At 37.7% G+C, this 13,766-nt stretch overlaps 1 protein-coding gene across 1 annotated transcript in view; it reads left to right on the forward strand.

Annotated features, from left to right (window-relative positions):
• The window catches only part of C9 (complement C9), a 53,596-nt gene extending 45,825 nt beyond the window's left edge, over nt 1–7,771 (forward strand). The window contains exons 10-11 of the mRNA XM_047073854.1: nt 6,545–6,776; nt 7,746–7,771. Coding sequence (XP_046929810.1) covers nt 6,545–6,776; nt 7,746–7,771 — 258 coding nt within the window. The remainder of the gene's footprint in view (nt 1–6,544; nt 6,777–7,745) is intronic.
• Nucleotides 7,772–13,766: the final 5,995 nt, after the last annotated feature.

Consider the following 13,766-nt stretch of genomic DNA (forward strand, 5'->3'; position numbering starts at 1 on the left):
GGTAAGTTGAAGCATTCAATTTTCTATGGATGACACCTTCAAACATCAGGGATAGTCTTAAGAATTGATCCTTCTATTTAACTATTTAAAGAATTGGTGAAACCTCTTCCCACCCACACTCCCCACCACACTAAACTATTAACCGGCTTATGTTTAATCCTCTGAGCAAATGAAATCCATTATCTAGATATTTATGTTGCAAACAGTTTATCTTGGAGAAAACACTGGGAGGTTATATTACTCTAAAGAATTTCACAGAGATTTTCTAAGTAAAGCAGTTATATATAACACAACACAACATAACAGCGTAATTTAATATACTTTTCCACACTAAACTAAGAAACAAATAAAATAAAAAATAAAGTAACTATGGCCATGCTCTATGAAGTAGAACCTCATGGCTCTGATTCTCCATTTGTCCGTGTGCTTCAGCAGACCCCAAACCTCTGTTTGAGGAATGTGTTGACCCAGCCCAAGAATTTTTTCTCAGCCCTTCTTCAGGCAGAGGAGAAAGAGCCTCACTTTCAGTATTCGCTTTTGTCAGAGTCTTCAACTTTCATGAAAGTATATTATTTCTATTTCCAGCTGGCCTGAATGTTAACACAACATTTCTACATTTTATCTCAACAGAATAGCTGAACTTTGGTTTCTTCTTAAGCTTACCACTACAAACTAGTTATAAAAATGTCAGTTGAGGAAATTACATTTGTTAATGATTGCCTGAGAGATATAAAGTTTATTATTTCCTCTAAAGCAATAGCAGCAGAGATCAGTATAGCCAGCATGTAGCAAATTGGCTTCCTGTAAAGTTTTGTTTTTGCCAAGTTATATAACTCACTGCTTTATTTACTAAAAGGATGTTACATAATACAGTGTCTCCTTTATGAGAACTCATGGGAGATATTACTCTTTAAACTCAGTTTCATGGATCATTTTGTTTCTCTTGTGAACGACGTAAATATTTCTTAAATGCATGTGACCATTAAATTCAGTTGTCTTACTTAGTGCACTAGAAAATATCCCCAAATTTGTGACCCACCTCATGCCAGTGAGTCAGTCCTCCTAGCATGAATTTTGCGTTGCCTTTGCCTTCATCTTGCCTTTTATCCTCCGTCCTCCCTCTCTTGTTTCCCTCAACCAATCTTATGCATCCACATGTCAAGCTATATTGAGCACTTTCTGGAACAACCTAGGTAATAATGAATTATTTACCTGCCATTTTTGTTGTGCAACTCTTCGCAGTGAGGCATCGGATGTTAAAGAGCATAAGTATTTCAAGGACCTGTAGAATGTTGTCCTCATTACAGTTATAAAGATGTAGTGAAAGTCAGTCCTAACTCACTTGTATAGGGATAAAAATAACACTCATATGGGGCGCCTAGGTGGCTCAGTCAGTTAAGCCTCCAACTCTTGATTTCAGCTCATGTCATGATCTCATGGTTTGTGGGCTTGAGATCCACGTAGGGCTCTGCGCTGACAATGCAGGAGTCTGCTTGGGATTCTCTCTCCGTATATATAAGAAACCTCAATTTACTTCATTTTATTTATTTTTTTTAATGTACTTCATTTTTAAACTATATTTCAATTTATTTGTATGTTAGCATGTTTCATGTTTCATGACTACAAATAGTAGAAAGATACAATTAGCTAGTGTAGGAGACAAAGGAGAACTGTTCTCTTAATTAATGGAAAGCCAAAGTTTATCAGAAAAAGACACTTCACCAAGTACATTTTCATTGTTCTTTGTCTTCTTGAGGGAGTTTTGCCTCCAGGGTTTGAGGCTTCTCTGAAATTATGGTCATTACATGACCTTCCTCTTTATCTCTTTGAACACTTTGTTTATGCATTTCATCCACATTGTAGTTTCCCCATGACCCTCTCTTCCTGTATCTTAGATTATCTGGCCTTGACTTTCCTTTAAAAGGTAAAACAAGATGAATGTCTTTTCCCAAAAATCAAAATAACTCTGCCACATGCTTATGTTGTTCATGCCAATGTGGCAATGTCTGTAAGAGGCTACTTTCTTCCAAATAAATATAACATAGTTAAAATCTAAATCCTATATACTAATTTATAAAAGAGTGTGCTGGTGAACATTTACATTGACTGTGGAAGTTCTTGGTATATTCTGGATATAAGCCTAGTCTCACTTAAAGGTATTATAAAAGGTTTTTTTCATTTGAGGACCTTCACCTTTCAATGATATTTTTTGTAACAGATGTTCTCCTTTTTACTTTTTATTTTGAAATAATTTTAGACTTACTGTAAAATGGCATAAATAGTACAGACAGTAAACCTGCAAAAATAGCAGAGTTCACATGCACCCTATAACCGGCAGCCCCTGATGTTAACAACTTACACAACCATCGTGCAGTTAATCAAAATAAGAAAATTAGCATTGTCTAACCTACAGAGCCTATTTAAAATTCACCAGTTTTTCCCCTAATATCTTTTATCTGTTCCAAGATCTGATCAAGATCCCTCACTGCAACTAGTTGTAATGGCCCCTTAGTCTCCTCGATTCTGGGACAGTTTCTCAGACTTTTCTCATCTTTCAGGACCTTGACATTTTTTTGATGAGTCAGCTGTTATGTCAAATGTCCCTCAATTTAGGCTTAGAGAAGATTGAGGTCATCCATTTGGAAAGATACCACAGAAGTGACGTTGCGTCCTTCTCAGTACATCATATCAGGAATTATAATGTTGGGTTTTTTATTTTGACATAGTCAAATATATATATTTCCTTTCATTATAGTTAGTGCCATTATGTCCTGTTTAAAATCTTTCCCTACTTCAAGGTCTTGAAGATGCTGCCCTATATATTTTCTTGCAGAAGCTTTATTGTTTTGCTTTTACTTTTTGATCTACAATCAAACTAGATTTGTTTTTCTGTGAGTGATATAACCTTTGAAGTGACCTTTTAAGAAATCTCCTATGAATATCTCATTGTCCAAGAACAATTTCTATCATTGATTATATCTATTAAAATCAAATATCAGTCTACTTTCAAAGTGCTATGACTTTTTACTTAGATGATTTTAAGATCTACTGCATTATCTTTGTTTTTTTTAGTAGTTTTACCCTGATATGGCTATGTGTGAAACGAAAAAATTATAGCCTTGCTTTTCATTAATGGGGTACCTCTGTATCTTCCACTGGCTTGTTTTACTCTCAGCCATTAGCTCTTCAAATATTGCTTCTTAAATATTCTCTCCTTCTGGGACTCAAATTATATGGATCTTTTCTCTTCTCCCCCTATCCATTTTTACTATTACTACTTTAGAGAGAGAGTGGGAGAATCATAGAGCTCCAGCACGAAGCCCGATGCGGGGCTTGATCCCACGATCCTGGGATCATGACCTGAGTCAGAATCAAGAGTCAGATGCTTAACTGACTGAGCCACCCAGTCACCCTGTCTTTTATGTTTCCTACCTTCTTTCTGTATTTCCCAATCTTTTATCACTTTATGCTTCATTGTCAGTATTTTCTCCTTACCTATACTCTAATTCATTAATTTTGCTTCTGTTGTATCACGGCTTCTATTTAACCAGTCCATAAACTGGCATATTAATGTCAACTTTTTTTTTTTTAACATTTATTCATTTTTGAGAGACAGAGAGAGACAGAGCGTGAGTGTGGAGGGGCAGAGAGAGAGGGAGACACAGGATCTGAAGCAGGCTCCAGGCTCTGAGCTGTCAGCACAGAGCACGGTGGGGGGCTTGAACTCACAAACCGTGAGATCATGACCTGAGCAGAAGTCAGAAGCTTAATCGACTGAGCCACCCAGGCACCCCCAAAATGTTTATTTAGTTGTTTTGAGACAGAGAGAGAGCAAGGGTGGGGGGAGACAAGAGAGAGAGGGAGAATCCAAAGCAGGCTCCAGGCTCTGAGCTGTCAGCACAGAGCCCGATGTAGGGCTCGAACCCACGAACCTCAAAACGGTGACCTGAGCTGAAGTCAGACGCTTAACTGACTGAGCCACCCAGGTGCCCCTAATAATCAACTTATAATATCTTTATTTGTTTATTTTTCCCAAGTCCTCTGTTTTAAAAAGTAACTTCTGGTTTTCTGCTACAATTGCTGATCTTCTCCCTTATGGCCCGACTCATGTAAACATAGTGCTTCAAAAGTCTGTCTGGTAGATCAAATCTTGTCATCCTCACAGCTCTGCTTTAGCTTCTAGGGTTTCTACTGGTTCTTGTTCATGTCACCTTGTTTCCTGTGTACCTAGTTATTTTTATTGGGGGCTGAGTATTACACTTTAAAAATTCTTCTAGGAGTAGCGTGAGGCCTTGGAATGATTTTCTTTTCTTCCAAAGAAAATATATGTTTACATCTGGAAAGCTTCTGGGGTTACAATGATTCAAGATTTTTTTAATGCGAACCAGACTGCAGTCTCTGCAAGGCCACCCACTTCTGGCTCCCTCTCACTTCCAGGACTGTAGGGCTTTGGGTCCCAACCCAAAGCATGGCTTCTTTTCCTTTGCTGTCCCTGAATACCAACCTTTCCCCCCACCCCCACCAGCCCAGTGATGTGCTCCTTTACCTCAGTCCCTCTGCAGCCTGTTGCCAAATTAGGCAAATGGGTCAAAAGGGGACTGTGGCCCAAAAATACTAGGCTCACCTCCCAGAATTTCCACCTCCTCCCAGAACGTAGCCCAATATGTATTACCTCATTAACTCTCCAGGGCCTTCAAGCAGATTTTTAATTTTGGTTTTATTTGTCATTGCCCTCAGAGAAAAAAAGTTCAGTTGACATTATTCAATCCATCATTACCCACATGTAGTATTTTTGTTTTAATCTCTTTCTTGAGTCTTTGGATTCCAGTTCCTTTTACATTTGTAGCCTCCTGTTTCAAAGTGCTATGCCACCCAAGGACCTCAGTTTCTAATGATTTATTTACTCAAACAAGTCTTTGAGTCACACAACTGAATTTGCTGATATAGACACCTTCTACATATGTTGTGGCTTTTCCACCATAAGAATTTTGTTGTTGTTGTTGTTGTTGTTGTTGTTGTTGTTGTTGTTGTTTTAGAGAGAGAGCTAGCGAGTGGGGGAGAGGGGCAGAGGTAGAGAAAGAGAGAATCACAAGCTGTTTCCAGGCTCAGCGCAGAGCCTGATACAGGTCTCAATCCCAGGACCCTGGGATGCTCAACTGAGTGAGCCACCCAGGCACCCCTCCACCACAGCGACATTTCAAATTCTGTATGACTGGAATGCTCTTCTTTCTGTCCCAGGACCCTCAAATCTCAGCGGAAGGGTCATTTTCTCAGGAAAGCCCTTCCAAGCTTCCTCGATTCAGTTGTAGCAACTATGTATTTGACCCCAGGAATTTATGCAGAAGAAACCATATTACTTCATTTTCTTTAATTCTAATTAAATTTGGTATTGAGATTCCATCCCTTCCTACTGCTGGAAAATTTATCCTTTAATCATTTGTTGGATGGGGTTCAGGGAGGTCTTATTGCCCAGATCAATACAAGAACCCTGATGCTTCAGTTGGGGAACTGGGAATATATGTATATATTTAATCCACAGTGGTCACCCTAATAACCTCATTGTTCAAACTCACATGTTACCTTGAAGTCAAGTGGTTCCAAGCCTTCTATGGGAGTCCCTGGCAAAACTGGATCCCTAGTCCTTGATATGGGCCTGCCTTCTCTAGGGACTCTCTGCTTTTCCTCAAATAGCTGCCAGAGATCCAGTTTATGGTTTCTTGTCCCCTGAGGGACGTACTAAGTCAGGAGGAATCTCCTGCCTCAGTGGCATTCTTCTCACACCCTTTCTCCCAGTAAAAATTCCTCAGTGAGTTCAGGCTTTTATGGGTGGGGGAAAGCCAACAAAGAATTTGCCTTCAGGGGCTTTCTGATCTTGGCCTTGCACACAAAGCCCCAGTTTGACAAGAGACACTGGCTACCTGTTGGAAGCGAGGAGGAGGGGAAAAGGCAGCATAAACAATTCACAAAATAATGTCAGTATGTTATCCTGAGAAAAGTTTAAGTCCATGATTGTCCATTTTTAAAACACATATACCCATCCCGTATAGTGCCTATCATGGTTTCCATTTTATCTGTGTGATTATTTTAATATCAGTCTTCTTGCTTGCATAATGTGACCTCCTAACCTCCATAATGATCACAGAGATCATGCCTAGCTTTGATCACTCCTATAGTCTATCAGCAAACATCATACCTGCCAATAATAATCATTCAATAAGCCTTTGTTGAGGGGCACCTGGGTGGCTCAGTCGGTTAAGCGTCCGACTTCGGCTCAGGTCAGGATCTCACGGTCTGTGAGTTCGAGCCCCGCGTTAGGCTCTGTGCTGACAGCTCGCAGCCTGGAACCTACTTCGGTTTCTGTGTCTCCCTCTCTCTGACCCTCCCTCATTCATGCTCTGTCTCTCTCTGTCTCAAAAATAAACGTTAAAAAAAAGAAAAAACTCCTTTGTTGAATTAATGAATGGACAAATAATTCAGTGAATGGTACTGCACAAGCTCCATCAGTAGAAAAAGTTCTAAAATTAAATATTTTGCTTTCTTGTAGCTGTCTCCTATATATAATCTGGTTCCAGTGAAAATAAAAGACGCACACCTAAAGAAACAGAATTTAGAAAGAGCCCTTGAAGATTATATCACTGAATTCAATGTGAGGAAATGCAACCCATGTCAACATGGAGGTACTGTGATCCTGCTGGATGGAGAATGTCTGTGTACCTGCCCAATGGCATTTACAGGAATTGCCTGTGAAACCAGAAAAAACCCAAAAACTTCTCAAGGTGAGAGCAACTTATTTTATATCACTAGGGACAAAACTATGCATTTTGAGGTTACTTAATTTGAAAATTAGGTCTTAAACTAGCGTATATTAAACGTCTAGGCTATCCATGTAAACAGAGGATAAATAGTGAACACATAAAATGGACAAAGCAGACTTTATAGGTCTTTTAGCATGCAATTTTACATCTTCTACCTCTACATTTAAACAGAACTATTATTTTTTTAACTGTAATGATTGGCCCTTGAACAACATGAGTTTGAACTGAATGAGCCCACTTATATGTGGATATTTTACAGTATAGTACTATACATATATTTTCTCTTCCTTACAACTTTCTTAATAAAATTTTCTTTTCCCTAGCTTACTTTATTGTAATAATACCCTATATAACACATATAACATACAAAGTGTGTATTAATCAACTCTTTATGTTATTGGTAAATCTTCTGGTCAACAGTAAGCTCTTAGTAGTTAAGTTTTGGGAGAGTCAAAAGTTATACATAGATTTTCAACTGTGTGGGGCATCAGTACCCCTAACCTTTGTTAGCATTGTTCAAGGGTCAACTGTAATTTTTTTAAGCAAGTAAGCAAAATTCCTAATCTCTCTAAAAGTCTTTTAATATTTTTCAATGAAGGTTTCTTCACATGTTCTTATAAATACCTTTGCATAAGATGCACCTCAAAGTTGAACACCCAAGACCTATGTCTTTTAGGTTTGCTTTTTCGGATTGCAAGAAACAGATACAGACAATACAATTGCCTCCACAATTACAGTTCGTGTTTATGAAGACCTGAAATATAATTTATCACTGTTAAAGATACAAAACCCTCTCAAGATATTCAAAAATTGCTGTAGCAACCTAATTATCTTGTTGTTAATACTGTAATAACACTACCATTTTCATGACTCGGTTTCTCTCTCTCTTTATCACCTCTGCTTCTACTGCTTCTGACTATCTTTTCTCAGTGCCTTCTGCATTCAAAATTTCCTAAGACTCTATGGAGGATGTCATGGTACACAGCCCGGGTCTGCCTTCAGGATCAAGCACCCATCCCCCCACCTCCTATGAGTGTTACCTGCTGACATTTCACAGCTGAGTCTCTCTTCAGGAATTGCCCTGTAACAAGGGAGTGGTGCCCAAGATTATGCTCCCAGTCTGAAAGAAGCCCATATCTGATAACTGGTCAATGTGGTTGGTATCTGATGGGCCGTCCCTCTTGCGTCAATTGGGACAGCTCTGGAACACTATTCAGCTTTGGAGCTTCTTGTATGATTTGCTGAAGCCTCTGTTGCAAGAGCATTACAATTGAACTTCCCCTTATTCCCAATTGTGCTCCCCATACTCCTAACATATTTTCCCCCCAAAACACATGCTAATAAATCTATTGCATACAAACTCAGATGCTCAGAGTCTCTTTCCAAGGAAATGCTATCTGCTACAAAATCTGGTTGGGTCAGTTGAATATTATTCCATTATCCAATACATAGTGTTCCGAACAGGAGGAATTTCTAATGATAGCATAAGCTCCTGGCCTTCCTTATGTCTGTTCTATATATAGCGGACTTTTGCCAAGGCACTGACTTTTGTTTCAAACATATATGGACACAGTAGCAGGGTCAATTTTCTAAAACAAGGTTTTTATATGTTTGCTTTAATTAAAAGCAAAAACTAGACTGTGGGCACAGAAGGTGCTTGGGACTCAAGGACTCACAGTAAGATACACTTGTAAAAGACTAACCAAAGACTTGAATTTGGGGAAGGTGTTCAGGAACTATTTGGTATTATTATTATTGATGCTCATCTCTACATCTTTTTCTTAATATGCAAGCAAATAAGAAACACACACACACACACCTTCCTTCTCGATTTGTGTTCTTAACCCAATGGTAGTAAAGTATATACACTGATCCATGTCTGGTTTCATCATTTAAAATATATCTTAGAGATGTTTCCTTATTGTTTATTATTATTATTATTATTATCATTATTATTACTTATTCATTTTTATTTAAGCTAAAAAAACCAGATCACCAATTTCTCCCATTCCACCCCCACCTCCACCTCTCACAACCGCCAATCTGTTCTCTGTATCTATGAGTTTGGTGTTTTGTTTTTCTGTTTCTTTAGATTCCACGTATAAGAGATTATATAGCACTTCTCTTTCTCTGTATGACTTATTTCATTTGCCACGATGCCCTCAAGGTGGATAAATGTTGTTCTTTTTTATGGCTGAATAATATTCCATTGCATATATATACCACAGTTTCTTTATCCTTTTATCCATTGATGGACACTTAAGTTGCTTCCATGTCTTGGCTATTATAAATAGGGCTGCAATAAACATAGGGGTGCATATATCTTTTTGAGTTAGTGTTTTCATTTTCTTCAGATAAATAACCAGAAGATAAATAACCAGAAGATCCACCAGAATTGGTGGATCATATAGGAGTTCTATTTTTAATTTTTTTAGGAAACTCCGTAACATTTTTCATAGTGGCCGCACCAATTTACATTCCCACCAGTAGTGTGCGTGGGTTTACTAACACTTGTTATCTCTTGTCACATCTTCACGAACACTTATTGGTTTTTTATCTTTTTGATAATAGCCATTCAACAGGTGTGAGGTGATATCTCCCTGTGGTTGCGATTTGCATTGATATTAAGCATCCTTCATGTTCCTATTGGCCATCTGTATGTCTTTTTTGGAGAAATGTCTCCTCAGATCTTCTTCTGCCCATTCCTTAATCAAGTTATTATTATTATTATTTGCTATTGAGTAGCATGAGCTCTTTATGAATTTTGGATATTAGCCCCTTATCAGATATATGGTTTGCAAATATTTTCTCCCATTCAGTAGGTTGCCTTTCCATTTTGTTGATTTCCTTTGCTGTGCAGAAGCTTTTTAGTTTGCTGTAGTCCCACTTGTTTTTTGCGTTTTGTGTTTTGTTTTTGTTTTTCTGTTTGTTTTTTGTTTTTGTTTTTTTGCTTCTGATGCTTTTGCTTTTTGTGTTAGATTCAAACAGTCACTGCCAAGACCCATGTCAAGGAGTTTCCTATGTTTTCTTCTAAGAGCTTTATGGTTACAGATCTTACCTTCAAGACCTTAATCCATTTTTAATTAATTAATCCTACCCTATTGGATTATTTTCATACTTTTATCTCTTTGAAGATGTTAAACATGTTCATTTGGGAGTCTTTCTCTAGTTGCTCGAGAATATATAATTTCTGCACTGCAATTTTTTTGCCTATTGAGTGTACTGATTCATTCTCATGGCATTTTTTTCTGACTTGTGTACTTAGTAATTTTTTTATTACAGGCTTAATCCTCAGTGGAAATTGTTTCCTGTGGGAATCCTGCTACTCTGGGTAGTCTTAAGGTTCACTTGTTTTTTATGAAGTCCTGTTGTTTTCTTTTATTTTGTACCAGTTTTTTATGTAAGTTTCTTCATTCAGTTTCCATATTTTGTGTTTAATGGATAATGAAGATCAAGTTCCCTTCCCCTACATACATGATAGTTCTAAGGACACTAATGTCTTCTGGTTGACTTTTCATACCTGACAGAGGATGGTCCACCAGTTCCTAGATGAGACACTAGATTATGGTGCAATCTTTCTTGCTGAATCTTTCTCTCAAAGGAAGCTCTTCCAGACAACCTATTTCCTACAAAATGTTCAGTTCCAGCATCCCATTTAAATTGGGATTGAAAACCTTAAACCTCACCTTTTTTTTTAATTTAATTTTTTTTATTTTTTTAAATTTACATTCAAATTAGTTAGCATATAAGGCAACAATGATTTCAGGAGTAGATTCCTTAATGCCCCTTACCCATTTAGCCCATCCCCCCTCCCACAACCCCTCCAGTAACCCTCTGTTCTTCTGTCGGTTGCCTTTTAGTTTTGCTGATTGTTTCCTTTGCTGTGCAGAAGCTTTTTATTTTGATGAGGTCCCAATAGTTCATTTCTGCCTTTGTTTCCCTTGCCTCTGGAGACGTGTTGCATAAGAAGTTGCTGCAGGCAGGATCAAAGAGGTTTTTGCCTGCTTTCTCCTCGAGGATTTTGATGGCTTCCTGTCTTACATTGAGGTCTTTCATCCATTTTGAGTTTATTTTTCTGTTTGGTGTAAGAAAGTGGTCCAGGTTCATTCTTCTGCATGTCGCTGTCCAGTTTTCCCAGCACCACGTGCTGAAGAGACTGTGTTTATTCCATTGCATATTCTTTCCTGTTTTGTCAAAGATGAGTTGGCCATACATTTGTGGGTCCATTTCTGGGTTTTCTATTCTGTTCCATTGATCTCAGTGTCTATTCTTGTGCCAGTACCATACTGTCTTGATGGTTACAGCTTTGTAGTATAGCTTGAAGTCTGGGATTGTGATGCCTCCTGCTTTGGTTTTCTTTTTCAAGATCGCTTTGCTATTCAGGGTCTTTTCTGGTTCCATACAAATTTTAGGATTTTTGTTCTAGCTCTGTGAAGAATGCTGGTGTTATTTTGATAGGGATTGCATTGAATATGTAGATTGCTTTGGGTAGTATCAACATTTTTAACAATATTTGTTCTTCCTATCCAGGAGCATGGAATCTTTTTCCATTTTTTTTGTGTCTTCTTCAATTTCTTTCATAAGCTTTCTGTAGTTTTCAGTGTATAGATTTTTCACCTCTTTGGTCAGATTTATTCCTGGTATTTTATGGGTCTTTTTGTGCAACTGTAAACGGGATTGATTCCTTGATTTCTCTTTCTGTCGATTCATTGTTGGTATATAGGAATGCAACCGATTTCTGTGCGTTGATCTTATATCCTGCAACTTTGCTGAATTCATGAATTAATTCTAGCAGTTTTTTGGTGGAATCTTTTGGGTTTTCCATATAGAGTATCATGTCATCTGCAAAGAGTGAAAGTTTGACCTCCTCCTGGCCAATTTGGATGCTTTTTATTTCTTTGTGTTGTCTGATTGCAGAGGCTAAGCTTCCAATACTATGTTGAATAACAGTGGCAAGAGTGGACATCCCTGTCTTGTTCCTGACCTTAGGGGAAAATCTCTCAATTTTTCCCCATTGAGGATGATATTAGTGTTAGGCCATTCATATATGGCTTTTATGATCTTGAGGTATGCTCCTTCTATCCCTACTTTCTTGAGGATTTTTATCAAGAAAGGATGTTGTATTTTGTCAAATGTTTTCTCTGCATCTATTGAGAAGATCATATGGTTCTTGCCCTTTCTTTTATTGATGTGATGAATCATGTTAATTGTTTTGTAGATATTGAACCAGCCCTGCATCCCAGGTATAAATCCCACTTGGTCATGGTGAATAATTTTTTTAATGTATTGTTGGAGCCGGTTGGCTAATATCTTGTTGAGAAGTTTTGCATCCATGTTCATCAGGGAAATTGGTCTATAGTTCTCCTTTTTAGTGGTGTCCTGTCTGGTTTTGGAATCAAGGTAATGCTGGCTTCATAGAAAGAGTTTGGAAGTTTTCCTTCCATTTATATTTTTTGGAACATCTTCAAGAGAATAGGTGTTAACTCTTCCTTAAATGTTTGGTAGAATTCCCCTGGAAAGCCACCTGGCCCTGAACTCTTGTTTTTTGGCAGATTTTTGATTAATAATTCGATTTCCTTCCTGGTTATGGGTCTGTTCAAATTTTCTATGTCTTCCTGTTTCAGTTTTGGTAGTGTATATGTTTCTAGGAATTTGTCCTTTTCTTCCAGATTGCCCATTTTATTGGCATATAATTGCTCATAATATTCTCTTATTATTGTTTTTATTTCTGCTGTGTTGGTTGTGATCTCTCCTCTTTCACTCTTGATTTTATTTATTTGGGTCCTTTCCTTTTTGTTTTTGATCAAACTGGCTAGTGGTTTATCAATTTTGTTAATTCTTTCAAAGAACCAGCTTCTGGTTTCATTGATCTGTTCTACTGGGTTTTTTTGGTTTTGATAGCATTAATTTCTGCTCTAGTTTTGTTATTTCCTGTCTTCTGCTGGGTTTGAGTTTTACTTGCTGTTCTTTTTCCAGCTCCTTAAGGCATAAGGTTAGGTTATGTATCTGAGGTCTTTCTTCCTTCTTTAGGAAGGCCTGGATTGCTATATACTTTCCTCTTATGACTGCCTTTGCTGTGTCCCAGAGGTTTGGGTTGTGGTATTATCATTTTCATTGACTTCCATATACTTTTTAATTTACTCTTTAACTTCTTGGTTAGCCCATTCATTCTTTAGTAGGATGTTCTTCAGCCTGCAAGGATTTGTTACCTTTCCAAATTTTTTATTGTAGTTGATTTCGAGTTTCATAACGTTGTGGTCTGAAAATATGCACGGTATGATCTCGATCTTTTTGTACTTACTTAGGGCTGATTTGTGTCCCAGTATATGGTCTATTCTGGAGAACGTTCCATGTGCACTGGAGAATGTATATTCTGCTGCTTTAGGATGAAATGTTCTGAATATATCTGTTAAGGTCATCTGGTCCAGTGTGTCATTTAAAGCCATTGTTTCCTTGTTGATTTTTTTCATTAGATGATCTGTCCATTGCTGTGAGTCAGGTGTTGAAGTCTCCTACTATTATGGTCTTACTATCGATGAGTTTCTTTATGTTTGTAATTAATTGATTTATATGTTTGGGTGCTCTCACATTTGGCACATAAATGTTTAGAATTGTTAGGTCTTCTTGGTGGAAAGACCCCTTGATTATGATATAATACCTTTCTGCATCTCTTGATACAGTCTTTATTTTAAATTCTAGATTGTCTGATATAAGTATGGCTACTCCCGCTTTCTTTTGTTGGCCATTAGCATGATACCTGGTTCTCCATCCCCTTACTTGCAATCTGAAGGTGTCTTTAGGTCTAAAGTGGGTCTCTTGTAAACAGCATATCGATGGATCTTGTTTTCTTATCCATTCTGTTACCCTATGTCTTTTGATTGGAGCATTGAGTCCATTGACGTTTAGAGTGAGTACTGAAAGATATGAATTTATTGCCATTATGATGCTTGT

Source organism: Lynx rufus, unplaced genomic scaffold, assembly GCF_022079265.1.
Source record: "Lynx rufus isolate CCGP_SWC_20201006 ecotype Redwood Valley unplaced genomic scaffold, mLynRuf1.p SCAF_1, whole genome shotgun sequence".
NCBI classification, from domain to species: domain Eukaryota; kingdom Metazoa; phylum Chordata; class Mammalia; order Carnivora; family Felidae; genus Lynx; species Lynx rufus.